The sequence below is a fragment of the Orbilia oligospora genome (assembly GCF_000225545.1).
Source record: "Orbilia oligospora ATCC 24927 unplaced genomic scaffold scaffold00006, whole genome shotgun sequence".
In the NCBI taxonomy this organism is placed as follows: domain Eukaryota; kingdom Fungi; phylum Ascomycota; class Orbiliomycetes; order Orbiliales; family Orbiliaceae; genus Orbilia; species Orbilia oligospora.
In genome coordinates this window covers 1,875,282-1,902,480 of record NW_011645563.1, presented here as the reverse complement: position 1 = coordinate 1,902,480, position 27,199 = coordinate 1,875,282, and the positions used below count along the sequence as shown (strand labels likewise).

General features: G+C 44.8%; 6 protein-coding genes across 6 annotated transcripts; 2 read left to right on the top strand and 4 right to left on the bottom strand.

Annotated features, from left to right (window-relative positions):
- Nucleotides 1–400: 400 nt before the first annotated feature.
- AOL_s00006g559 (uncharacterized protein) lies at nucleotides 401–2,230 on the top strand (the record flags this gene model as incomplete). Its single annotated transcript, XM_011119868.1, has 6 exons — nucleotides 401–649; nucleotides 797–1,380; nucleotides 1,436–1,767; nucleotides 1,821–1,932; nucleotides 2,048–2,108; nucleotides 2,174–2,230. The coding sequence occupies 6 exons, from the start codon at nucleotides 401–403 to the stop codon at nucleotides 2,228–2,230; spliced, it is 1,395 nt and encodes a 464-aa protein (XP_011118170.1).
- A 2,794-nt stretch (nucleotides 2,231–5,024) lies between these two features.
- AOL_s00006g558 (uncharacterized protein) lies at nucleotides 5,025–5,753 on the bottom strand (the record flags this gene model as incomplete). Its single annotated transcript, XM_011119867.1, has 1 exon — nucleotides 5,025–5,753. One exon carries the CDS (start codon nucleotides 5,751–5,753, stop codon nucleotides 5,025–5,027), a length of 729 nt encoding a protein of 242 aa, XP_011118169.1.
- A 3,753-nt stretch (nucleotides 5,754–9,506) lies between these two features.
- AOL_s00006g557 (uncharacterized protein) lies at nucleotides 9,507–10,607 on the bottom strand (the record flags this gene model as incomplete). Its single annotated transcript, XM_011119866.1, has 1 exon — nucleotides 9,507–10,607. The coding sequence occupies one exon, from the start codon at nucleotides 10,605–10,607 to the stop codon at nucleotides 9,507–9,509; it is 1,101 nt and encodes a 366-aa protein (XP_011118168.1).
- A 3,921-nt stretch (nucleotides 10,608–14,528) lies between these two features.
- AOL_s00006g556 (uncharacterized protein) lies at nucleotides 14,529–14,738 on the bottom strand (the record flags this gene model as incomplete). The annotated part of the gene is made up of 1 exon (XM_011119865.1): nucleotides 14,529–14,738. The coding sequence occupies one exon, from the start codon at nucleotides 14,736–14,738 to the stop codon at nucleotides 14,529–14,531; it is 210 nt and encodes a 69-aa protein (XP_011118167.1).
- Nucleotides 14,739–16,150: 1,412 nt separating this feature from the next.
- Nucleotides 16,151–25,806, top strand: AOL_s00006g555 (uncharacterized protein; the record flags this gene model as incomplete). Its single annotated transcript, XM_011119864.1, has 5 exons — nucleotides 16,151–16,500; nucleotides 16,567–22,454; nucleotides 22,505–24,337; nucleotides 24,396–25,162; nucleotides 25,219–25,806. 5 exons carry the CDS (start codon nucleotides 16,151–16,153, stop codon nucleotides 25,804–25,806), a joined length of 9,426 nt encoding a protein of 3,141 aa, XP_011118166.1.
- Nucleotides 25,807–26,296: 490 nt separating this feature from the next.
- AOL_s00006g554 (uncharacterized protein) lies at nucleotides 26,297–26,680 on the bottom strand (the record flags this gene model as incomplete). The annotated part of the gene is made up of 1 exon (XM_011119863.1): nucleotides 26,297–26,680. One exon carries the CDS (start codon nucleotides 26,678–26,680, stop codon nucleotides 26,297–26,299), a length of 384 nt encoding a protein of 127 aa, XP_011118165.1.
- Between the last annotated feature and the right edge of the window lie 519 nt (nucleotides 26,681–27,199).

Sequence of the window (27,199 nt, the reverse complement as noted above, 5' to 3'; positions counted from 1 at the left end):
TCGTTTCATTTCGTGATAATTTCCCGCGGAGGCCACGGCGCCGAGGAATGGCCCTGTACCGAAAATCTCAAAAACTTCAAGCTGTCTGCTCTGATAAATAATCATGACACCGCTGGCTGACCCATTTTGTTGTCTTTCTCTCCCTATATTTTTTTCTTCTTAAGAGCGGAACGTTGCTTTTTCTTATAAGCAGTTATTTTTCGTCTGTTGGCGAGTTTTTGGCTTCCCCAGCCCCGACCAATTGCCAATCGAGCTTATAAAATAAACAGGAATCACACTATAGTACGAAATCCCTAATTTGTATTGTGCGATTGATTTGTGCATGCGGCGTGATGGGGTTGACTCAGAGTGGAAATCTAGCGATTATATTGTTTACGAAAAACTCGGTCGCAAACGCCTAATGTCGTCCGTCAAGAAGGTTACCAAGGTTTACGACAGCCCAGAAGCGGTCCACACACATAGCGATGACAAAATTGATCATTTTCACTTTGGCGGCACGCCAGGGGTCACTGCCATGATGGTGGGGTTCCCGCTTCTCATGTGGTATATGTGGATCGGCCAAGAATACTACGACGGGAAACTCCCAACTCCAGAAAAAGGCCAGTCCTGGTTTGATTTTGTCAAGCACATGTTCGCACTTGTCAAGGAAGTTCGTATTAGCAATCCAATCTCATCCATATATATACGATACAAAAGCATTGTATCCAAGGCTTGTCTCTTGCGCAACCTCGCCGCGAATCTAAGACCGAGACCTTAAATAAGCATGCTAATTCACGCTTATTGATATATCGCGTAGGGCGCTTATCCCAGCACCAAGGCGTTTGCTATTTACTGGGGCTTTCTGATCGCTCAGGGTATCCTCTATGTCACTCTGCCTGGCGTTTACACAAAAGGGAACGCGATTCCGTCCCTCGGGGGTAAAAGACTAACTTACTTCTGTAATGCTTATTCTACTTTCTGGTTTACCTGCGGCGCTTTCGCCTTTCTTCACTACTTTGACATATTTCCCCTGCAGACCTTCATTGAAGAGATTGGTCCTATTACGTCTGTAGCCATCATTTCTGGTTTCGCCGTTTCTATCATAGCCTATTTTTCAACCTTTGTTAGAGGTCCAGGCATTCAGCATCGTATGACCGGTTCGTTCTTGTACGACTTCTTCATGGGTGCTGAACTGAATCCAAGAATTGGAATTATCGACATGAAAATGTTCTTTGAAGTCCGATTGCCATGGTTCTTCTTATTCCTAACCACTGCCAGCACAGCTGTCAAGCAATACCAGGACTATGGCTACGTTAGTCCCCAGGTCTGGTTCATTGTTCTTGCTCATTTTTTGTACACCAACGCGTGTTCCAAGGGCGAGGAATGCATCGTCACCACTTGGTAAGGAGTTACTTTATCGCGCGATATGCTCAGTGACTGATTGTTTTGAATACAGGGATATGTTCTACGAGAAGTGGGGCTTCATGTTAATCTTTTGGACTATGGCTGGCGTCCCGTTCACGTATCATCACTGTACCCTTTGGCTGGCGAAACATAATCCAGCAGAATATAACTGGTCATTCGGATATCAAGCGATTCTCTTCATCACTCTCCTCTGCGCTTACTACGTCTGGGATACCTGCAACAGCCAAAAGAACAACTTTCGCAAACAACAAGCAGGAGTATTCGTTGATTATAAACGGTTCCCGGCCCTTCCATGGAGATATATTGAAAACCCGACTTTTATTAAGTGCAAGAACGGAAGCACTCTCTTAACTAGTGGATGGTGTACGTTCAGAATCAAACTATCTAATGTTCGATTGCTAACGATATTCCTTTAGACCGGTGGGCCCGTAAGATCCATTACACCGTTGATATCATTATGGCTCTTGCCTGGGCAATCAATACGGGGTTTTCATCGCCGTTCCCTTACTTTTTCCCGGTCTTCTTCACGTACGTATTCGCTCACCTATGGATGCTGTATTTGTAAACTTCGCTTAGTCCCGCGAGCTCGTTGTAGGACGGCAGGGATATCGAGAGCTTTGCTAACAAGACCATATGCATATAGATGCGTTGAAGTTCATAGAGCCGCCCGTGATATTCAGAGATGCAAAGCTAAATACGGTGATGTAAGCATTATTAGTCAATCAAATTCGCGTTTCCGCTGCATCCGCTAATGCCTTCGTGAATATAGGATTGGGTTGAGTACAGCAAGCAGTGCCCATACCTTTTCATCCCATTTATTTGGTAAATTCTCGAACCTCGACGACTGCGACTGCACTACCATACACCAAAATTATACTTCAAATAAAATACTAGACAGCCATCTCATGTGATGGGCAATTACACTACTCTATTACCATAGGCCTAAATTGGCCTTAACATAGTCACACTTCGTCCTAGGCTCCCGCCTCTATCTATAATTCAAAATCTTTAATATTAATTAATAGAGATATGTATATATTTCAATGAACCAATAGATTTGAAATGGTAACAACGTCCTAATATAACTAGTATTAACTGGTAAAAAAAGAAACTCCCCAACTCCCCAACCCCTTAGCTGTTCAATTAGATTGAGAACTAAGTTGATGCGCGGACTGATCGCGATGTATTTATAACATACGCTCGGTCGCCGTCCTCGTTCAACTATCTTTATGTTTTAATATGTGATGAAGTTCCATATAAACTGTAAATGTCTAATGTTCCCGCTATGGCTCTCATCGGTTGTCATTCCCTGCCACTCGTTTTCATTGGCTGCCAGTCGCTGCCAGTCGCTCTCATTGGCGAGTTAGCAGTGCGCCCAACACCGTCAATTGCAACCTTGGCTTTAAATCTATTAAACAGTTGAAGATGAGTATGTCCCCCTGAATAGAGAAACTTGACTTTTTCTCCCCGAGAATTCCAAACCGGGGCAGCTTTTCATCAAGAGCTAAGCTAGTTTAGTGTCAAGACTATTTCAATATCTTGATGTTTACTAACTAGATTCGCGACATTCTCGTTTTGCAACACAAGCTGGGCACGAGACAAAACACAAGTCGCGCGCATCGTAGACATTTTCGTTAGCGAGTAGTCTAGCCTCATATTATGTTGAAATTACCTATGTATAACGGCGATAAATCGATAATATCTAGATGGGGTTGGAATCGAGGTTAGGGGTTATGCGATGGCGGTATATATAAAACTGTGATAAGTATGCTGGCTGGGAGTTATATATGTTATACAAATTTTTTGCCTACCTCAGCAGATGTGGGCTTTGAAAGCCAGTACATGTATGACCGCAAATGGGGCCTGAGATAGTGGTTTTGAGCGATAGAAATATACTTGTGGCGTATATTCTACAATGATAACGGCCCGGAAACTTGCCAAAGTAGGTTGGGTATCTACGCGAGTCATTCTGGGGCATACCTAATTAATTGACTATAGTAACACTGGGCCATCAACTAGCCGCGTCTATTACAAGAGCCAGCCATGTATTTTAGTTCTGCCGCTTTAAAAATAGTGAATTCTACAAGTAAACGATACCAACTCCCGGGTCAGTGAATCTGAAGTGTCGAGAATAGACTCCGAATCTAGATGACGCGTGACAGAACGTTGCTGAAAGTCTATTGACTGTGCTTTTGGACATTAGATTTACAAAGGTACCTAGGTATGCACAGACCAGATATCTTTTAGGAAACATAGGCCAACTGCGAGGCGCATTCGTTGTGAAGATATACCAGGAATAAACGAAAATGGAACCTGTGGATTGATTAATTTCTTTTTATCGGGTGGGTAGAATTAAATTTAACGGTGGGGCGAAAATATACCAATTAACGGCATAAACTCGACTACTTCCCATTTACCCTGTCGTAGCTACTTGCGGGCCCGGGCATGGCGATGCAGAAAAAAAAACAAATCTATTCGACCCGAGATATAACCTTCAGGGTCTAAGGATCTTTTCATATAGATTTCTACGAAAAATAAATATCCCTAAACCTGTATTTTGTAGTTGTATCCTGAAGCCGAATGTATATATATACATTTATCATTGGTATTCCCCAGGGCCCTGCATCCGTATACTAATTTTCGGATAGCGTACACGTCTCCCCTGGCGAAGCACTATTGGCATCTGTTCAAATTTCCACTATGAAGATCCTCGGTCGGCTTTTATCCCTTACCTATATAGTCGCACTGTTAGCCTCTTCCAAATACATCGGCGCTATATATATTGTTAGTTATAAAGAAAAAATACCAAAATCAAAAATACTACTATATAGCTTACTAAATTAGACTGTTTACCAAGTTAGTATAAAGGTCTGCGGCCTCAGAATCTATCTGGTATCTCGGTTATATATTTTTATCCAAAATCTTGCCGTTGCTAGTGCGAGGATAGGTATAAAAGGAGCCAACAAGCGGGTACCCTGATTCACCCTAACCAAACAAGACAGCGGAGCAAAAAGTTCGAGGCGTCTATCCACTAATTCGCGATGTGTGATACCCTACGCCTAAGAGGGAGAAGGAGGAGTAGAGGGAGATGATGATGATGACGATGGTGACGACGATGATGAAAGGGGGGAGAAGGGGCGATGAGAGGAAGATGATGGTGGGAGAAGGAGCAGGAGATGAAAAAAGGAAGGTGGTGGGGATATTTAGAAGCTTTATTATAATGCAATCTTATTCAAGATTCCATCGAAACAAAAAAAATTGATTGTCATGTTGTATACCTGTAGGCCACCTGCGTCGGCGCTTAATTATAAGCCCTCCTGATATCAAGCGAGCACCCTGCCTTGCTTTGGAAGACTGCGTCTTCAAAGCTTGGTCGTTCATGCCGGGCATTGCTTGAGAGTCGGGCCTCTCTACTAGAGTACTACTACTACTACTGCTACTACTACTACTACTATTACTACTACTACTACTACTATTATCATAACATGTTCAACGCCAAGCTACAATATCATAAACGACGGGGTTTTCTGCGTAAGCTAGGAACGAGACCATGTGTAAGTATTAATTGTTATATTTTCCGATAATATTCACTATAAGAACCACCCGAAGCTGCCCCCCAGTTAACGTTTGGTATCTGGTCGTACGAGTCCTCTCTGTTGCAGCTCGCTATCGGATGGTTTTACAAAGGGATCAACCGGGGCGAGTCTTTCGAAGTTTTTGAGGAAATCCACGAGGGATTTGTACGCCTTGGTCACGATGTACAATCTTGTGGCACCCGGGAATTTATCGGATCTCGTGACAATCCTGTCGAAAATGGTGTAGTCGATAGCTCTTAAGGGATCATCTACCGGAGAGCGCTCTGCAGGGGAAGGGCCCTCATATCTAACGGCCCAGTAGTCGATACGAATCCTGACCCATTTATATTCGAAGGGGCTGTCCCAATCCGGGAATTCCGAACAAGATCCGGTGATGGGCTGACAAAAGATACTGCATCCTTCGGTACCCGCGACAAACTTGAGGAAGCCTTTCTGCTCTGCATTTGTACTCGTAGGCATCGGACAGTTGAGCTCTAAGTATCTCCGTCCGTCGAGGCCCTTTCGAGCCTTAAGCCGGATCGAAGATTTGTCAAATTCATTAACTGACAAAGGTTCTACAAAATTGGATTCGGTCGTAGAGCCAACCCTCTCTTCCAATCGGAGTCTCAATAATTTGGAAGTTGCGTGACCCGCAGGGAGGACGCCATCCTTTGAGCGCCGGTGTTTTGTAACACGCGGTTTGTGTTTGCCCCTCTTAGGTTTATCTCGTTCTGCTGGGTTGGCCGGGCCTGAGCGACCCTGGCCGGTCGACATTTGAGATCGATAGTGGAAAAGCGAAAAAAAACAAAAAAGAGAGGCAGAGAGAGTTCGGTGAGAATAGAGGCTGCCGGTGAAAGACCCTGGCCGGTGTTCGAGTTGAGAGTGAGTTCCTAGAGTTGGCTTAAAGAGTCAGTCAAGAGGCTATAAACAGGAGCAACGAGAGTTTCCCATACCCAGCAATGAATTGAATCGAATTGAACAGGGGCAGGCACAAAGAGGAGGGGGACTCCGGGCCCTAAAGACCCGTTTGTCGTTACGCGACCTTTCGATATAGACCTATGTTAGTTTTTTGACGAACGAAAGGAGGGGAAATCTGGTTTGGTGGAAAGGATCACACCACACACATACTAGGAGGAAATCGCAGGCGTTCTCGAAGCAAGGATATTTCGTTCCCGGGGGAATTTGTCGCACAAAATAGTAATTAGAGCCTTTTTCAGACTGACTGGACGGCAATAGCAGCAGTTGGGCGGGTAGGCGGATGGATGGATGGATGGATGTAGCTTAGTGATTGCCGGAGATGGGAATGATATGGATAATTGATGATGATTTTTATTCGTTTGATGGAGGTGGGAGTGTTTACGGTGGCCATGAAGAATTGAATGCTCTGTGTTGGGGGGTACAACTGGAGGTATATCAAGGCATTCTATTGTTCCTCCAACCTTTCGAATGGTATCTGCATGCTTTCGAAATGGTGCCCTACCGATTGGTACAACTTCAGGCCATCTTTTCTTCTACGAGATTGTCTATCCTTTTCCTCGCCCTCAATAACTCTAGTTTGAGTTTCTGTAGCAGTTGTATTTTTCTACAATCCAGCAGTACCTTCCACTTCCACACGGCTGTTCTAGTTTCGAGACTGCTTTCACACTTGATTCCATTAATTGGCGCCTCGGCGTACGCAGTCTTTATGCCCTTGTTTTAGAGCTGCGGTAACCGTAATAAATAAGCACTTACTTAATAGGTACATAAGACAGTCTATAACCTTTATATTGATAGGCTTGGCACTAGAAATAAATACTACATTAAATAATGAAGAGGGTAAATTTTGCGACGGGGTGAGCAGAACAGGATATTATGACCGGGTTGGAAAGAGGTGAGGGGTGCAACGTCCTTTGAACCTTTCCCGTAGATTCAATCATTGTATGAATGAATGAATGAATGAATGAATATGACGAATTCAATCGCGCTGTGTTGACCAGCTGCAGTGCACGTGTAAACGTTATAAACCTCCACTTGCAGGCGGCTATTACCAAGGGTCCCCTGCGCGCACCTTAGCAATGCTGCATGCTGGCCCTCGACAACAGACCCCCGTCACCTCCGTAACCCCCGTAACTTCCGCATTGCCCTTATCGCCACCACCGTCGCAGCAACCCTGCACATTCCTTGGGCCGGCTTCGTCCCTTGGCACGGGGTTACCGCCATCAGTTTATCGTGAGCACCAATGCAATGTGTAGCCATATTTCAACGTCCTGAATAGTATGTCTGGTATATTTGGCGTTCCTCGCGACACAGGTAGAATCGATCCCCGCCTGAGGACATATAACCTCTTCAGACTAAACCTGAACTAGCTTACTTATTAGTAGCACAGAACGACAGGCTTTAATATTTTATTGATGTTGTATACAAAATAAGTATATACCTAGCAAGAGAGAAATAATCGCTCCTCAACTTCGATTCAAGAAACTTGTGGGAGCCTCAATATATCTCTAACAGCAACTTCCGTTTAAGAAACTTACGGTTCTCAATACTAGAGACCCACCCCCCTGGGGTCTTCAATATATCTCTAATAGTAACAACAGGTTCAGGTTCCGAATGGTTAAATAAGCACCGATAAATCTCATACCTAATGTTCAACGGTAACTTCCCAATTTCAATCGCAGACTGTGCTGGTCGATTATTCGTCACATATATTTCTTCCAGTTTGAAAGGTGGATTACCAAGGACCTTTAATCCGGAAGGAGCCCACGAAGAGATTTGGATATGAGTATATATGAGGTTGAAATATAGGATTGCACTTCGCATGTCATTGTTCGTACGTGGGGGGGTGGGACTGACTTCTCCCTCTTTGAAATCAATCTTACTCTCTATCCCGGAAGAGCTTATTGAATATAACACCGGACTTGCTTGTCAGCTGATCAGACCGGGTATATCCAAACTTGAGCCATAGAACTCGGTGCGAGATTGGGTGCGTGCAACAACTAAAATGGGTTGCCAATCGCTTCAATTCACTATTTCGGTTGGCTGAAGTAGGCGTAAATTTTTACGTATCGTAGAAAGTATCTGAACAAATCATCGGTGACAAGTCTATTTGGATGAAGCCTGAGCTAAGGTCGGGTGAGTTTCATACTATATTGAGTATGACAGCAATTTCAATATATAATATATATATCAACTTTAATTCAAGTTCATAGCTTTGAGTGCTTAGTTTTTATGTTGTAATTGGAAATGATAACTTGTTTTAAAAAGAATAGAACCTATTGGAGTTCAATAGTATTAACTAGCGTCAAGTGGCATCCAATGGCATCCAGTGAAATCTAGTACAATCTAGTACAATCTAGTAGAAACTAGCGGAACCTACTAGAATCTACTAGAAGCTACTAGAAGCTACTGAAATCTACTGGAATCTACTAGAAGCTACTAGAATCTACTAGAAGTTACTGGAACCTACTGGAACCTACTAGGACCTGCTGGGACCTACTAGAATCTAGTAGAATCTAGTGGTGTTGGGTGGTGTCGGGTGGTGCTGACTGTTATTCAATAATACCATTTGCGCTGTTACTATGGATACATACTACGTATCTGTCGCAAATCGAGTGCCATCAAACACAAACCATGTCAAGTATTACAGGCGAAAGGAATTGCAACTATTAAAGGTAACAGTCATTTTTAGGTTCGAATGGTATCTAAGAACTAGTCTCGTATCCAGACGGTGTGCTTGCACCAAAGGAGTTTTGCGTTGTAAGCCGCCATACTATCGATAGGGAAACACTCCTTTTCGCCAGCAGAACTTGTGGACTAGCCAGGAAGTGCGAGTCCTACCGTTTTATCAACCGGGATTATCCTCCCAGCAAAAAATGAGAAGCTCCTGCTCTACCAGCGAGTCCCGAATACGCCTCAAGTTGCACAGAATTAGCTCCAAACTGATCTCGTAAACTGGAGCCGCCCATTGATATTTGTGATACGATAGATACAACACAGCACATTTTAGGAGCTTCGAGCCTGAATTCAAGCCTGTTGCAATTTAACATTCCAAACCTTTAAATGCTACGCCAACTCTCGATTTTCGGAGTCTTCTCAACCCGCCGGATTAGATATACAAGAAAGATACTCTGAACTAAAGAAAGTTTGGCTTTTACAGGCACAAATTGTATGTACTGTATTATATACATGGTAAGAAAATTTATACATATACAACTACCACAACTGAGACTTGATAGTCTTGCATCTAGACGGTGTTCCTGCAGACGCTTCAACTAGGTCTTTGACCGAAATTTGGAGGTGGTAGAAGGATATTATGGCCGAGTTGTTGATTAACAGCACCAGCCCAGAAGCATGGCGGTATGACAACAACCTCAACACGCTTTTTGTCAAAAGAGAAGTACAGATATCTTGTATTGTTCTTGTAGTTAAAACTCCTTTAGCTCCTGCCATAATCCATTACTCCCAAAAAAACAAAAATATCTCACCGCGCTGGTGTTGCTCGTAGGTCTGTGCGCTACGTTAGGCTCAATATGGTGTCTCAATACATTTTCAGCTGCCAGTAGTTGTCTCAATGTCAGTGGATTCTTCCAAATATTGCAAATCCACGAAGTTCGCGTTCTCGGGATCCCGATCAAACATATAAAGGTATTTTTCCTTGTTCTCCTTCAAGAATTCTGGCACATCAGAATTGTTCTCAATACGATCGTATTGTTCTCCTTCCCGGTTATATAAGTCAATCCCATCCCTCACATGCTGCAATATCTGCTGGGTGTCCTTGAAAGTATCGCGGTTTAGCTCGGCATGCGAAAAACTGTTGAGCTTCTTAACAAATTCGCCAATGGTCGAGAAGCAATAGCTGCAGTGCCACGCTGCTCTGTATAAGTGCGAGTCGGCGGTCCCGCGGAGGTCGTCTGGCCGAACCGTGTTATTTCCGTCGTAGTATGTCGCCTGCGGGAATGCCCAGTCTCCCCGCTTGCGCCATTGGAAGCCATAGTAGTACATATCGCTGTGAAGGGATAGCTTTTTCGGGAATTTGCAATTGCGTAATGCTGTAAGGGTGGAGGGCCGGGGTATCTCATCGACGTCTGAGACGAGAATGACGTCGCCCATGTTGGGTGCTTGCCGCCCTTTGAGATAAGGGACGACTTGATCGTACATAGCATTTCTGGAGAACTTCTCGCGATCCCAGGTATTCTCAAACTTGACGCCCTTAATGTTGAGTGTATGGCGAATCATCTTGCTATGGTATTTCTCATAGCGGTCCCAACTCTCTTGCACGAAGAGAGGCTTAGGTGTATCCTGGAAGGTCAAGTTTGCTTCGAGGATGACAAAGTAGTCAACCTGGTCGTACATTTGTCCTAAACGGATTTCAAGCCAGTCTATTTCGGTGTTGACGAGAATGAGATCGTAAACCTTGCGTCGCCTCGAGCGGTGTCGCCATATCTCCCATCGCCGATTTTCGCAAAATTTCAGAGCATCTTCGATAGGCAAAAAACCTGGAGATGATGTAGTTGGATGAGGTACTGAAGGGTAGTGATAAGAGTGAAATATATTGGACCAGGAGAAGTAGCAAAGGAAAAAGGTAGCAGCGAGCGCTCCAATCCCTACCCTTCTATTGCGGGAGTTGAGATTTATCGCTGGGTTGCCCATGACCGCTAGCTGGTATTCGATTGACAGTTCTTGGGTAAGGCCAAGCGAACTTCTTATTCTGAAGCGACGGACTTTGTACTACGTTCAACGATATTCAAACGTGGAATTTAAATATCCATCTTGTAGGAACTCCTTTTTAAAAGTAGGAGGGGATTATAGGGTGTAAATAAGTGTACGGTACGGCAGACACCAAATTAATCAAATTCGGGATGTTTTGTGCCACCAGGTTTCCTTTCCATCGTTGGACGGACATTATAGGGTGAAAATAATTGTACAATACGGTTGACACCAAATTGATCACATTCGAAGTGGTTCGTGCCACCAGGCTCCGTTTCCGTCGTTGGACGGACAAAATCCTGGTCGCTGCTTGGTGACATTCTGTTAGCGATTACCCTTGAAGTTAGAAGCATGATAACTACGGGCAGAAATAGAATAAAGCATAAATATCAGCCCGACATCTCATGGGAGTTTCGAGTTTGTGCATGTTTTGAGAAAATTCTTCTGGTTGAAAAATCCTGAAGCTTCCGCGGGTCCCTGGCGGAGGGGAAACACAATTATTTGTAGTTAAGCGAACTTTGTGAATTATGGTTAGGTCTCATGTACCATAGTGGGTACTGATGCTGTTTTGCGCCGCGATTTCTCGGAAATACTAGTGAGGGTCCACCAGTTCGTTTTCTTGGGTTCCCTGTTAGACAAAGCCTCTAACTAGCTCTCTGGATCCGAACTTTATATTTCCTCCAAGCTTTTAATCTCTGGATGCTTCTTACCCACGTGTTCCCCGTTTGGCTGCTTTCTGCATAGCAAGTTTAGCAATGAAACTTTACTTTTACTCAAAAACCTTTCTTATGGTATGATTTCGTGATGTAAAAGGTGGCGTTAAAGCTATAAAGGAAGGTAAACGTACGGAAAGTCTATAATTGCTCGAACTAAACCTAGGTTCGATTACTGGTGGCAGCTTCATGCAAGAATGCCTTAGCTTAATTAGCTTATATCAGGGAAAACACAATTCCATCCTACTCCATCCTGTCCATCTGATGGACTTTATGGCAGGATAGATAGAATAAAATCCTATCTTCTGGGCAAAAGTCCCTGTTATTTTACAAAGCTTATTTTATTTGATAAAGCCTATTTTATTTTCCAGGTATACAGGTCGGGGGTAGCGCAACGGTTTGTGTGAGGGTGTCCTCGGGCTTGGCGTCGACGACCGTACCCTCGCGGCGCCGATCGGATCGCCCGGCGGTTTAACTACCGGACGCGGACACTAGACACAGACTTGCGTTTCTATAATACCACGCACCCAACACCACTCAATCATCAAGATGAAGCCGTTGAAGCTGAAGCACCATCACTGACATATATATCAGCCGACGTTCACCACCACCACCGCCACGCCACCCAAAAATAAAACAAAATTTGGATAGCTTCCAAATCACCTGAGGAAGCTGCTATAAAGGTCTTACGTTGTTCTGATCGGTGTTTATGGAGTTATAATGATAGATTCCGTCGGGGGCGGGAGATTGGTAGGATTTCTGAAAAGGAGGAAGAAGGTTCACGGCGCCCAAGCTCATCCTAAAACAAAAATGACGGAGGCTAAACCACTTATATATTAGGCTTCAACTAGCGAGCCGAGCTTCAGGTGGGGTCGTTCGTTTAGTGGGTTAATTGATTAGTCGGATTTCTGTCCCAAGCCGCAAGCGGGAAAAGGGTAGCTTCGCAAGGTTACTTCATCTCGTTCATGGTGGAACTCAACTGAAAGAAACCTACCGATCAACAAATGTGAAATAGCACTATCGATGACCATCTCCATCGCCACCTATATATCCCGCCACTCACCACCGACTAGACCTAGTAAGCATTTCCTAACCTGACCTGTCAATAAGAGACGTCGGTATTCATATCGCGTTTCCATCCGGTATGCGGGTGTGACTGGAGATGGTGCTGAACCTCAACAGTACTTAAGCTTAGCTGGACACTACCATCGGTGTAGAGCCTGGCGAATAGAATCATGAACCAAGATAAAATCTAAGTAGTATTACGTTCGATTCTATAATTTTCGCCATTAGTAAGGGAATTAATTTTGATCTAAGCTACGCTATGCTCTACGAACAGCATAAATAACGTGCCGTTACAATATGGCATGTGGGATAGTAGTAATTAGCCGACCAACTTGCAGCTGCTATGCAGGCTAGGTTAACAAGTTAAAAGGCATGGAAGCCATTTGGCCTGTCATTATCGGGAGTTATCTAATACTGTCATGACGGACTCCCGAACCGCGGCCTGAATTGGAGGCAAGGTAAACCAGTATCTCCCTAGCTTTAACCCCAAAAGAGCATGGAACCGTCAGTTTCGAGTACGGCTTGGAAGTACCAGCCGTGAAGAAAAGACTTGGATATCTCCCGAGTAGGTAAGGACGAGACACCCAGTACCCAGTCCGCCCAGGGTAGTGGTTCACCAAGGGTTCACTCATTCTACATAACTTCAGGCACTTGTGCATACTATCTTGGGGCCAAATCCGGGAAAATACTGGTTCACGGACCTTACACTCTCCTAGGCCCGTGGCTAGGAAAGCGGCTGCTCCACGTTATTCTGAAACATTTCATACAGGTCCCCTGCTACGCGGAGTCTCTTACATCCACAATGAGGAAGATATCCAATTCATGACCAAGCCGAATTGATTATAGGTCGCTTGGGCTAACCAAGCCATATTCAATACCATTTACGTAGTTATATACTAAAATTACAGCTAGTTAATGTATCAAACGCAACTTCCTTGCTATCCTTAAGCTTACTTTTTTACCTATCATTATATTAGCGCAGTAAAATGGTCTCGTTCTCAGACATCACAAAGAGTAGCACTTTGTTTGGCAGTAAAACTGTTTTTCCTATTTTAATCTATACGTTCTGAGCTTTTACCGAACCGCATGAACAAAAGCAACTGTGCTCTCTCCAGAACTCTTCTGGGTTAACCCTATCAGTTATATATTCCACGCTTGTAGGGTATTGGGTACGGTTAATTCTTGATAAGTATCGCGGCGCAGTATCAAAATGTCAAAAATAGCATTGGGTTATTCTATAGCACGCACATGGCTTTCAGTACTAGGATAGTCTAGGGGTAGCTCTGAAGCGTTCGCAACGTAGGAGTCCACCAACAATATCTTGTATCAGTATTAGTTGAGTTCGGAACGTATTCGACTATCCTTCTCTTTGTAACTCTAAACAAATTAGCGGTGGTTACTGGTCTCCTTCGTTGCACTGGCGTTCTCCGGAAAGCGCATGATACTTAATGAAGACTAGTGGCTTTCTAGTCTCGTAGCCAGACATTTTTGTTCTGTGTTTTGTGCTGTGTGTTCTCACACAAAAACGAATATGATTTCGTTTTGGTGGCGGTGCATCTTTGTCGACGAAAGTGGCTCGGGGCATCGTGGCTCGGTTTTGTGTGGACTTTTGGGTCAAACGCCATTTTGTTTTGATAAACAACGCAAGTGTACACTCATTTGGCCAGCATGATGCTCAAAGGAAGACGAAGGACTCTTTGTCGGTTCGGAGAAGTCAGGTTAGCTTGAGATAGATGACTTCAAGTTACGCTGGCCGTTAAAATTATCATCAGCAGGCGGCTCGAACGATTTAAAGACATGGACTAGACATCTTGTCGATTGTCTATAATCTTCGCTCAGCTTCAGTTTTTGCTGGCTGCGGCCAAATTTGGCTGAGTTTCTACAGATATACTCTCGAGCACTGTTTTCCTTTGATAGAAACGTAGACTCTTCCGGGCGACCAATATCACTTGCGAAGTATTCTGAGTAGTAATTCGGAAATTCGAACTAAGAATTCGTGGAGGCTTGGCCCGCGGGGCTCTAAAATGAAACGTGTAACACCACTACCTTTAACCATCAGAACAAATTGATCACGACCCTAAGACAGTTACACAGAACCCATCAACTTGAAATACTTCTTCTGGACGAGCTGATTAGTTGGCGGATGCCTAATGGGACCCATCAGAGTAGACTGGCCTTCTACGGAAGCATCTACATCGGGGTCGAACTCGCAATCGCTGAGGCCATCCAAGATGGAGTTCGGTGCACGCGCAGGTGCGATCGGTCGGTAATTTTGTGCTTGAATTGCTTCGGACATATTTGAGAGCTTTCTCTTCGAGTCCAAGTTTGAGACGTGTCGTCCTGAGTCGCGTGTTAATTTTTGTTTTCTAATGCCGCGTTGACCAGAATCAAACACCTCTGAGGTTGCACAAGGTTTTCCAAGCGGCTTTTTCCAAGGTGGTACGGTGGGTCAACCCATAAGCGAATGACAGCATGCGCTACTCAACCTCTACTACGCCACAGGCATTAAGCCTTTCTACACTGAATTTAATGGAGAAAGTTAAAAGTCGAAGGCTTTTGTGGGATTTTTCTAGCCTTGTAACTTATACCGATGCAATTTCGCTTTCAATTCACTTCCTACTTTTTAGATCAACATCTAGAGCTCCAATTCCCTTGCTATCCTCCTTAAATAACTGTAGCGGAAAAGATCGTATGATGCCTCTTCAAATTCACGAGCTCGATGCCGAAGATTCCAAACAACCTTATTTAGAAGGAAGCAGACCTCTTAGATCTGGGGTTCCTTTTACATGTCCACATTTAAGCCTAGTTGCGTTCCTGCATGTGCTCTGTACGTAGCGTCGAAGGGTATAATTGTATCGGGTTTGGTTCCATTGTCTTTAATATTCCGTGCAATCTGGACCGAGAAAACACCACCGTGATCGATTGCTGATATTTAGTAGGCTTTTAGCGCGATAGCTCAGCGAGATAGCTAGATTCGAGGCGAAGCAGACCATGTCACCCAGGTCGACAAATCTAAGGTGAAGGTCGGTGATCGACCCTAAATGATTGTATACTGACATATCTTGTTGTTTGAAGATAATCGCCCATGCTCTTTTGAATACGAGTTTATTTGATTTTAACCCCGTATATGGCCACATAGTACTCTGACCGCCAGTACTGCTGATATTTTTTGGGATGTGATGAGCAGCCTAGAAATACCGTGCCGCATGGGTACATGTACCGTTGCAGCTAATGTTACAAACACCGAAAGGGTGCATTGAGGGGGACCAATAGCAAACCGGCATTTGCAAAATTTGCCAATGGTAACTTCAGGCATCATAGTATTTTCTTTCCTATTGGCTAAGCTCTAGGCGAGCCACTTATTCGTTGATTCTGGTTTTGCTTGCGTAGCAAAACATGAAATTACTAATCACAGCCTTGTGCTGCTATATGTCCTAAAGATCCCTTCATACCCCACCGATCTCGTTCTTCTATCTTGCTTTATCAATACTATCTATTATCTATGTTACGCTTGAAATATTAAACCTTATATCGAGCTGATATTTTTCTCCCACATCTACCATAAGAACCTAGATGCCAGCCGTTGGTACTGCTGTGTGAATAGCTGATAAGTTAGGAAGTCAGCGTTGCAAATTAGCGCCATAACCGACTCACCCCAGAACCCAGTCTCGGCACTAAACAACTTGTGCTTTCCCGGAACCTTGTAGTATGGCTAGTTTCCAAAGCGGACGCACTGCCCTTGAGGCCGTTTTCAATCATATCGTGCTTCCGGCTCAACTCCCAGGGAAAGAGGACAACGAAGTAGATCAAGTCTCTAGGGATTTGCTTAGCATCGTATCCGGAGCTATTTACTACTCGCGCGATTTACTCTGCGACAAATACCATCAGCAGTATTCTCTTGTTCATCAATCCTTGTCCAACTATCAACACGCCTATGTTAACGGGGTCCTCAACAAAGAAATCCTTCTTGAGCAACTCCGTAACCTTCAACCGAAAGAGCAGTTAATATTCAATGTAACGCAGCAGAATGCAGCTCTCCTCATTCACCGTGAAATCAAGTAAGCTTCGAAACCTAAATGCTTCGGTGTGCTATTATTTCTAACGATTCGAAACGATAATTTTAGCTCGTCGGGTGATTTTGTTATCTTCGAAGCATTCGAAACTTCTCCAACTTCCGAAAAGGTTCTTGAGGTAGCATCTGCTCTCCTTTGGGATTTCCCCGGAATCGCCATATCAGTTCCGTATTCCAAATTCTATGATGAAGGTTTCCAGGAACATCTTGTGCTATTCCTTGAGCAAGCAAGCAAAGAATCTATCAAAAGATTCGCAGCGACGAGCTCTAAGGCTTCTTCTGGGGCTTGGGAGAGCCGGGATACTGTAGACCCTAGTCTCATTACTGATTTACTGATGACTTTGTTGGAAGCGATTGGCAGCCGGGTTTTCCCATCTCCGCTACGGAAGAGGGTTCGCGATGATGTCTCCTGGTTCGATGGACTCAACCCCTGGAGAAGAAACCCGACTTGGTTGATACTACGCGTTGCTGTGCAAAAACATCTTCAACTCCTCCTCGGGCCTGAAGCTGGAACACTGAACTATAAGTTTATGAAATGCTTACTTTTACGGTCATTTCTGAACCGGATCTACCCCGAAGCTGACCCCGAAAGGATTGTACTCTTGAAATCTAAACTCTGTCGTCGGATGGCAAAACTTGAAATTGGAAGGCGGACTGAACCTAAAACTCTTCACGACTTGCATGGGTATCTTGCCGATAGAGTCGGCCCAAGAGTTATGGATACGGTTAACCTTGTAGAACAGTATACCAAAGAACTCTGGGAACGGTATCGCAAACGAATGGAGCGGCGTGTAGACCCGCTTCCCAAGCGTGCCGACCCACAAGATACAACCCTCAGCCTCCCGAATAGTGCGGCATATCTTCAGAATATCTTAGACGATCAACTAGCGTGTTCGAAAGCCGGACAGGGAAATCGAAAGGCGCATGAGGGCCCTGAAATTCGGCGGAAGGGAAGGGAGGACTTTGCCCTATTCGCTGACAAGTACTACAGGCTCTTTGACGTTGAAAAGAAACTGAGCTCTATCAACACGACATACATGGCGAGTTCAGATCCACCTAACGCGAAGTTGATCATGCTCTCAAGGTCTCTCAAGGGATACCTTACTGAGGTAACCGATCTTTATACCGGAATGGCGGAAGCGTTTTCAGAGTTTATCCTCAACGTCATGGACGTGTGGGTCTCTCTTGATTCCTTCGCAATCGAAGAGTTCCCGCTTCTAGCCGACTTTCATCCAGGCTTCACAGCTGAGATATTGAATTCTTTGCATGTCGACAAGGCACGCGACCTTGAGCGACTGCGAAAAGTCGGAGAATATCTCAAACGTCGAGGCCAGATGTCGACGAGCCGTATGACCATTTTCGCTGATCCTTGCAAAGGCTCCTTTGCAGACCGATACGTAAAGTCTGCTACCAATGACACTTTTCGAATACTTCAACACCGTATAGAAGCTTCTGCTCAAGCATCTCGTCTGTGTAAAGAAGCCGAATGGGAGAATAAAAGCGAAGAGTATGAGACTTTGACAGAAGAAATGCTTATCACTCCTTGCCAATACTACCTATCGGACGATGTTTTCCCCGAGCAATACCACGACGATCGCGGATGTAGAAAGTGTTACCTGGGGAGGAGGATCAGACGAATGAGGATTACTGCTCATGAACACCCACTTCCTACCGACGGACCGCACCTACATGCCACACTTTTTGAGCTTACCTGCCCGCCGAGTTTCGCCGAGTACCGTGATATCACCTGGCAGATTATAGCTACCTTAGCACTCCCTAGTATTCCTTTAGCTGGCGAGCCATGTCTTCTGCTCCGTCAATATTCCGGACTGGCCAGTTTTCACAGTATGGCATCACCAGCATTGACATTAGGATCGAGCAAGAAATCGTTTCTCCAAACCCATTTAGCAGAGATATCTTTACCTACTACGCTGGAGAGAGTATGTCTTCCCAATGGTCTATCTCTGGCATATTACGATACCTCTCGAAAAGTTTGGCCGGGAAGAATCAATCTTTCGACTACCTTCTACCACCACTTTAAGCTGCCAATTGCAGAAAACTCGCCGTTTGCTTCTCTTTCTCGCGAACTCGATCCTGTTCACCCACCGACATCCTACGAAGTCATTGCCAGCCAAACTCGCTGTCCCGCCGGGGTAAACATACACGAGTTCTTAGCCTATCAAAGCCTTCTCTCAGGCTGGAATCGAAGGTTTCCGTCAATCCTAGTGGAACTGGCATCATCAAACCTTAATTTTAGCACCGAGGCAACCACCCTCTTAGTGAGGTACCTGACTCATCAAGCCGGGCCCCCGTCCCCCAACCAGTTCCTCCGCATGGCTCACAAGATCTTCACGGACCCACACTTTTCTGCCAAGCTTCTCAATCAAATTCAGCATAGATTGGACTTTATACGCACGAATTGGCGAGAATTTCATTGCATGGACATGTTAATTATGCTTCTTTCGAGGTGTATTGATATTTGGGCAACAACACGTGAATGTACTGTGGCGCTGAATCAGGCCGTTGATATGCTATATGGTATCAGAGAAATTATAAGGGCTTGGCTCCAAAGTCTACAAGGCGAGATTGACAAGGCCGAGACTATCGAATCATCCCGCCGATTTTCCGAGTTTGCTTTGTGGGCGGCAGTGCTCGGAAGGTCCACCTATTTTTTTCACGGGCAGCACAAAAGGCTCATGACCATCGATTCAACCCAGCTCAAAATATTCATCGAATTCTCTATAATGCTACAACAAAGCCTCATTGCAAAGCCAAGTTCTCTGCCGGCAAACTTGCGGAACGCTCTGATCCATGACTTACGAATCGTATGTAGTATCAAAGCTCTTTTACGGGTAGCAATTCTCGATCACCCCAATGGTCTCTCCTCCGCTCTCGAGATTGCGTGGGCTCAGGAGGAGGATGCAGAATATCTTCCGCCAAATCTTTTGCAAGCTCCCGACGAGTGGTGGGTTCGGATGGAAATAGCTGCGACCCAAACGAGACGGGCTCAAACAATTTTCTTTCATCTCCTAGAGGGGCATCTACTTCTAGATGGTAAGCCACTAGGTCAACTGCCACCAGAACACAGAAACAACCCGATTATTAGAGAGCTCTTTGGAAGCCAAAATCTCTTGACGGTGCCATCGAGGCTCCTTGGAATGGCGTACAAGATTTCCCGAAGAATGGAAAAGCATATCGTTCATCTTGGATTTCGGGGCGATAAGATGATCGTTCGAGCTGAAGCCAATAGAAATGTTATCCTAGAGTATGTTCCCAAAAGTACCTTCAGAAGCGAACAAACAGAGGATCTACCTGCATCTCTACTAGATGGATGCTACCACTGGCTCAACATAAGACAAAGACATCTAAATATTCGCCAAACTTGTTGGAGGGCCAACTATAGCGATTGGAACATTGATCTGAACCAGATGGAGGCTCGCCGCCGGACGGTGAAGCTTGTTGACCGCTTCAGCCCGCTCTTTAAAAAAGTTGCTACTATATTCAATCGGTTCGAGGCTGAGCGATACCTAACCGTTTTCCAACCCGAGAAGCGCTCTCTCTCGGTCGAAATGCGAAGGCTTGAACTAAAATGGGAAGTAAATTCCAAAGGATATCTTGAAAATGATGTTCTTGAGTCTTATATAGACAGAAACCAAGATGCTGGGACCTGGTACGGGCTGACGAGTAAAGTGGTTCTCATGGATAGGAGAAACTTCCGCAATAGAAGCATCATTGTTCCACTTGGCCCGCTACGATCTAGAATTAACGGGCCCCATGTTGAAATTGATCTCGCACCTAATGGTAGCTATGGTCGGTATCAGATAAATACTATACTGGGGCGCGTTGATTGTCCCCCAGAGCCGCGGTTATTACATACTAAAGCTCTTCTCCATGCCTACACATCATTCATCCTCCCAGACCCACTGACCGGGAGAACGGGAACAGAAGAGGCTCTTTATTGTCTGAGGTCAGGGTATTGCCAGCCTTGGGTCCCCCTCGCGCTTAATCACTACCCTGTCCTTGAACGTCTAGCTAGTCTCACGCCGATCCGCGAATACTATCCAGTCGGGCTGAAAGTAATGCAAAAGGTGAACTGGAACTCTGATCTCCGCAGCTATGCTCAGAATGAGGAGTTCTTCTTCATTATCAAGGAAATAATCGGCAAATCAGACCAGCTAAGTCCTTTCAGCGACGACGAGGCCAATGGGAAAAAATTTGAGCGGGAAAACCCCGAGCTATACAAACGGAGTCGCATACGTCGGATTTTATATGATCGAGACAGCTCCAATTCCATTTCCGAAGCATCTCAAGATATTGCCTACGTATCTCGGGGACAGCGGGCGGCTGGAAATACGGGACGCCAAAACGTCTACAATGCCGTCTACCATTTAGATAATTGGAGCATAAGGCTTCCTATCCCGGGTGACTTAGCAGGTATCATGGAGAAATGGCAAAACATCGGCGGGTTTTCCAACATACTGGATAAGGTTACCCTTAGCGACATACTCAATATTGACCTACCTCTCTTTTGGGGAGCCTTGGTCCAAATTTGTCAAGGCAGCAATCGAGCAGATAAATATAAGCTGATATTTTTATTCTCTATTTTGGTTTACAATGCCACGACAGACATGGACGCTATCCGGGTTTTAATCCTATTTGCGACAAATCCTGTCTTGAAAACTTGTGAAGCACCCATAGGCCCCTCGTTCAAGGAGTTCCACCGAAATCCCCATATAAAAGCAGAAAATATCCGACCCCTAATCAAACCGTACTTCAGAAGTTTCTCCAAGGCTCACTTTCAAAATACGACTGGATTCGCCCTAAATCCAAAACTTCGGAGGAAGATAGAAGCGGCAGAAGCTACATTTAACGCTTTGAGAGAGAAGGAATATAATAATTTGATTGACCATCTTGTCGCGCAGTGGCCGTGCCTTCAACCAGAGCTCACTCTCTATTTCGATAACGATTTAATTGATACCTCTCAAGTTGTACCGATTATTCAACCGGAGTGGTCCAGTAAATTTTTCAACCTCCAACTCTCCAATTACATCAATGAGATCCAGCCACTCCTTGACTCCTCAAGCTTACACCTTCCTATACCGGAACCAGATGATACCTCTTCCACAGATCCAGAGCAAAGATTAAAGAACCGGAAACAACCATATACACGGCAGTGTCTAAACGAGCTCCTAGAGCAGTCCACTGTTAACATAACGAAATCACTGGCGGCATTGTTAAAAGCAAAGAAGGAAGACGGTGCTTCTCAAACCCAGCACCAACTTGCATCTAGTACGATTCATCCAGCTCATGCTAGAGAAGTCTACGAGCTTGAAGGGATTATTCGGGGAATTCAGCGAACGGACTCCGCCGTCCGACGGCGTTATGCTACAGATCTCCTTCAGAGTATACAGGCTTTCAAGAAGACACAGGCCCTAACAGCCACTCAGTCTGATAGAATATTCTTCACCTCTAGCGAAATTAATTCGAAAATTGATGGCTCCCGACGTGAAGTCGAGTTAACATTCGATAAGATCAAACATTCATTACTAGGTAACGACACCGCGTACTTGTGGCTGGAAAAAGGCAATATGACCCCGTGTATCACGATTGTATCCTTACTCGAAGGGCTAAGGTCCCGTAATAAGCTCAAGCCAGGGCCAGGTGTGCGAGAGGGTCTTGTACTGCTGGGCTTAAAAATTACGGCATTGCAGCGATACATCCGTCTTGAGAATTTTGTACTTAAGAACGATCGCCAAAAGTTTTCAGAGGAGGAACGAAATAGAGGACATCAGAACTGGGATCCATTAAAGTACCCAGACTGGTTGTTGTTGGAGATTGATTCGAATATGTTGATCCGGCCGGATCAAGTTGATGTTGCACATGCAACGATCCAACCGGCGAGTGGGAACAACTCGGTCTTGCAAATGAACATGGGACAAGGTAAGAAGACTCTTGTTAAAGAATTAGGCACATATTGATTGGTTTGATAGGGAAAACATCATGCGTCATGCCAATGGCAGCTGCAGTCCTGGCGGATGGGAAGAAACTTCTACGGGTTGTCGTCCCTCGGGCTTTGCTCTTACAAACCGTGCAAATGATACATGCTCGTCTCGGAGGGCTAGTAGGCAGAGAGGTTCGCCATATACCATTTTCTCGCCAAACGCCTACGTCCGCCGAAGTCATGATAAAGTTCCACAACATTCATGCGAAAATTATCAAATGCTTCGGACTGATGGTTACCCTGCCGGAGCATACGCTTTCTTTCATGTTGAGTGGTCTCCAAAGACTCTCTGACAAACGAGTGGAGGAAGCCAAGCCAATGATTCGTATTCAAGAGTGGCTTAACAAGGTCTCGAGAGATTTACTGGACGAATCTGACTTCACTCTGGCGGTCAAAACTCAACTAATTTATCCTTCTGGGTTTCAAAGAGCCTTCGATGGCCATCCGCACCGATGGAAAACCATCGAAGCGCTTTTGAAGCTGGTCGAAGCATATGTCGATACCCTTCGTATTCTTTTCCCTCAGAGTATAGAAGTTGTCCGGCGGTCAGGAGGATACCCATTCATATATTTCCTGCGTCGTGATGCTGAAGAGAATCTTATCAAGCGACTAGCAGATGAAATATCTGCCGGTAAAACCGATATCCTACCTATGATGGATCAGCCAGTTGCGGTTCAAGCGGCTGTGAAGCAGTTCATTTATTGCGCCACCATCAGCGCCAACCTGCCTGTAAAGATTCGCAGCGTTTTCAGCAGCAAACCCACGGTTCTCAAAACAATCTATTTATTGCGGGGGCTGTTCGTCCACCGCATTCTTCTCTTAGCTCTTAAGAAAAGATGGAACGTTCAGTACGGTCTGCATCCTACTCGGGATCCGGTTGCCGTCCCTTACTATGCCAAAGGCGTTCCGTCAGAGCAAGCAGAGTGGGGACATCCCGACGTTGCAATCCTCTTTACTTGTTTGTCTTTCTACTACCATGGGTTAAACATGGATCAACTTGGCCAGAGTCTGCGATTTGTAATCCAGTCCGATGACCCTGCAAGCGAATATGACAGGTGGACGCACAGCTCGAATACCTTGCCCGATTCATTGAGGGAATGGAATTCGATCAATTCTGACGATGAAGTTCAGTTGACGGAAATCTGGAGCCACGTCCGGTACAATATCGTCGTTATTAATCACTTCCTTAATAATTTTGTCTTCCCCAAACATGCTAAGCAGTTCCTAACGAAGCTTCAAGCCTCTGGTTGGGACATACCATTGTTTGCGGGCTCGATGAATAATTGCGATACATACGGAAAGGCCCTTACAACTGGCTTCAGCGGCACTAACGACAATAGAACCATGCTACCCCTCACAGTCACTCAGGAAGATCTCCCAACTCTGTCCCATACCAATGCGGAAGTTCTCACATACCTCCTCCAACCTCGAAATAGAGAATATATCTTGGCTGTTGATAATTACGATCGCCGATGGTCTGAAGGCGACCTTCTCTGGAATTTGAGTTCTAAGGGAATTCGAATTTTGATCGATGCTGGCGCTCAGATCCTAGAAATGGATAACCTTCAGCTGATAAAGATGTGGATGAGTATTGACACACAGCCGCAGGCAGCAATCTACTTTGATAAAAACAAGCCAACAGTATACTATCGTAAAGGCAAGACAGCTCCCTTGCTTGCTACACCGTATGCTGAGGACTCCGCAGATTGCCTTATATATCTTGATGAATCGCACACTAGGGGTACAGACTTAAAGATGCCGGCGAGAGCAAGAGGCGCGTTAACTCTAGGCCTTGGTCAAACAAAGGACCACACTGTTCAAGGTAGTAGGAATCTCGTCTGCTCTTTGGTACTATTGCTAAATTTATTTTATCTTGACAGCTGCCATGAGGCTCCGGCAGTTAGGCACAACACAATCAGTCACCTTCTTCGCCCCGTTAGAGGTTCATCAGAGCATTCTTGATACGCGGAAACCCTCGTCTTCTGCCCCAGTGGATTCTCGAGACGTTGTTACTTGGTTACTACATCAAACTTGTGCGGGAATTGAGCAACTACAGCCGCTATACTTTTCCCAGGGGATGGATTTCTGTCGGAGGGTCCAAGCTGCTTCTGATAACCCATACTTCTTGGAAGATCCTACTCACCTTCAAAAATATCTCAATACTCTGGAGCAACCCGAGCAACAAAGCCTTAGACAAATGTATGAACCGAAGCAAGGCAACAAAGCCAATTCTGCCATCCAGAATCCCTCTGCCGAAATCCACAAATTTATAAAAGAACTCAAGTCTCGGCGAAAGGGGTTCCAAGACACTGGAGAAGCCGTCAATGGGTCCGCGCTACAGGAAGTCGAACAGGAACGCGAGGTTGCATTCGAAGTTGAATCTGTTCGAGAAGTACAAAAACCGGTCCACTATACCCCGCATAGATTCCTAGGCCTTCATGAGGATCTCATTGCTTTCGTGAACTCGGGGTATGCGCTGAAATGGTCGAGAGGATACGAACCAGCATTCCTTGCGCTCCGGAAAGCCTGCTCTTTGGGGGAGAAGTATAAAATCGATTATAACTATGCCTCTAATCTTCTATATGCATCAACAGAATTTTTCAGGACAGTGCACCTGCGTTCGGGAAAATATATTGATGATTTTCAGGTATTTGAAGCTACACATATAACGTTAGAAATAAAAGCTAACTTGATCATTTTAAGCGACCGGTAAATTGGGTCATTCTAAGCATCAAAACTAATGTCGCAATTATCATCACACCGGAAGAGGCTGAATATTTGATCCCACATCTTTATAATAAGTCTCGCGAGCCCTCGGTTCATTTAATTACCTATGCGGCGCCGATCAATCGCAGGATGGTCCAATTTGACACTTTAGGGTTTTTCACCATCCCAACGATTCCGGAAGATTGGTCGCCACCAACAAAATTATCGATTGAACTAGGTATCGTGGCAGGACGATTATACTTCACCTATGAACAAGCAAATGCTATCAAAGAATATTTGAATCTCGACGACGAAGAAGCTAACCAAGAGAACTCACAACCGAAAGCTATGGCCTTGACCTCTAGGCCATTGGAATTTCTCCGAGAATGGCTAATGCTCAAGCGGAAAGGTCAGGACTTCCTACACACTCCGATGGGCTATCTTTGTCAAAGTAAATTGCTGTCGCAAACTCTCGCATTCTTCAAAGAGGATGTATCGAGGCTCGAGAACCTTGCAGAAAACAGTAAGCTGGAAGACATAGGCGTGGATGGCGATGACAAGCTGAAGGCGGAGGAGAGAGAGTAGGGTACGGTCCCCACACTAATATATATATATATATATTGAAGTCATCAACAATGATATTCTAAATAGTAGCTTGCTCAAGTGTGTTCACATTTTACTGACAGCTAAATCTCAATTTGCTGTTTAATTTTGTATATAAAACGGTATATTAGTTAAATTGAAGTACAGACTCAATTTCTTAATCGTTCCACAGATAATCAAAAATACGATGAGACATATCGCGGGCCTTTAGAGTACTTTTGTCAATTTTTCGTCGACTTGAGGTGCTGCAGTACTTTTTTTGCAACATCTCCTCGTGCGCGGCTTTTAGTTGATGCCCAAATTGACAAAATCGTTAACCATTTTGTGGAAACACTTATTCTCCAAGAGTCCCTCCCTGCACGCTGTCTTAACGCAGCCGCATACTTAGGCGCTGGTAAGCCACGCTTATGAAAATTTTCATTTACATCATGGATAGGACGTTCTCCCGTACGAATAATAGATTCCCTCTGCTTTATAACGCTTCTTTTGGAGTTAATGAGGGTATGGTCCGAAATCTGAAGTTGGCGAGCTTGTTGATTCGGGCTCTGGCGCATCGATTTCTAGTCGCAAGATATATTAGACCCCGTTTTCCCGAGATTAATTCAATACATACAATCCGTTTATAGTAAACGTCGAGATACGGTGTTATTAGACTATCAAACATAGCCTGGACGGCTTCCAGATCGTAATTACGGTCCTTGTATATGGCGAAGTAATACGCTTCGAAGAGATCTGCGAAAATTTTACTATTTTCCGGTTGCTGTGAAAGTATATCTTTAGGTAACATGTTGTGCAATCCGATCTTCTTGCATATCTTCCCATAGAAATAGTTGCTGGTAAGCGCACAGCTTAACATCTATAACGTAAACAAAGTCAGTATTCTGTTCTTAGTTTGGATCCTGGAAGCCTCACCGCCAATTCTTTGCAGCTTGCGTCTGGGAGCCTCCGGTGCATTAAAGTAGCGGTCAAAGCACGCAGGATAGAGTCGCCGAGAAATTCGAACAATCTTTTATTTCAGAAATATAATTCGCATTGATAGGAAATACTTGGGCGCTAATAGCAGGGTTCCTGAATGTGTAGATTCTACAATTCTTAGTGGGAATTTTGTCAATATCCACATCATAGTACCATGGCTGTTTTCCGGGGATTGTCATGATTGCTGCTTCTATACGCCTAGGATAAAAGGCCACTATGCGGGAACTGGAGGTAATTTATAACTGTTCTTCACCCTTTTCATATCGAGCCAAGAACATAATTCCCGTATTGGGAACCCATAATTGCTCTTATTATGAAACATATATAGCGGAGCATATCCAGTATATCTGATTGGCTCGAAATTTCAGCTTCCACCTTAATTAAGGGACTCCTAATTTTT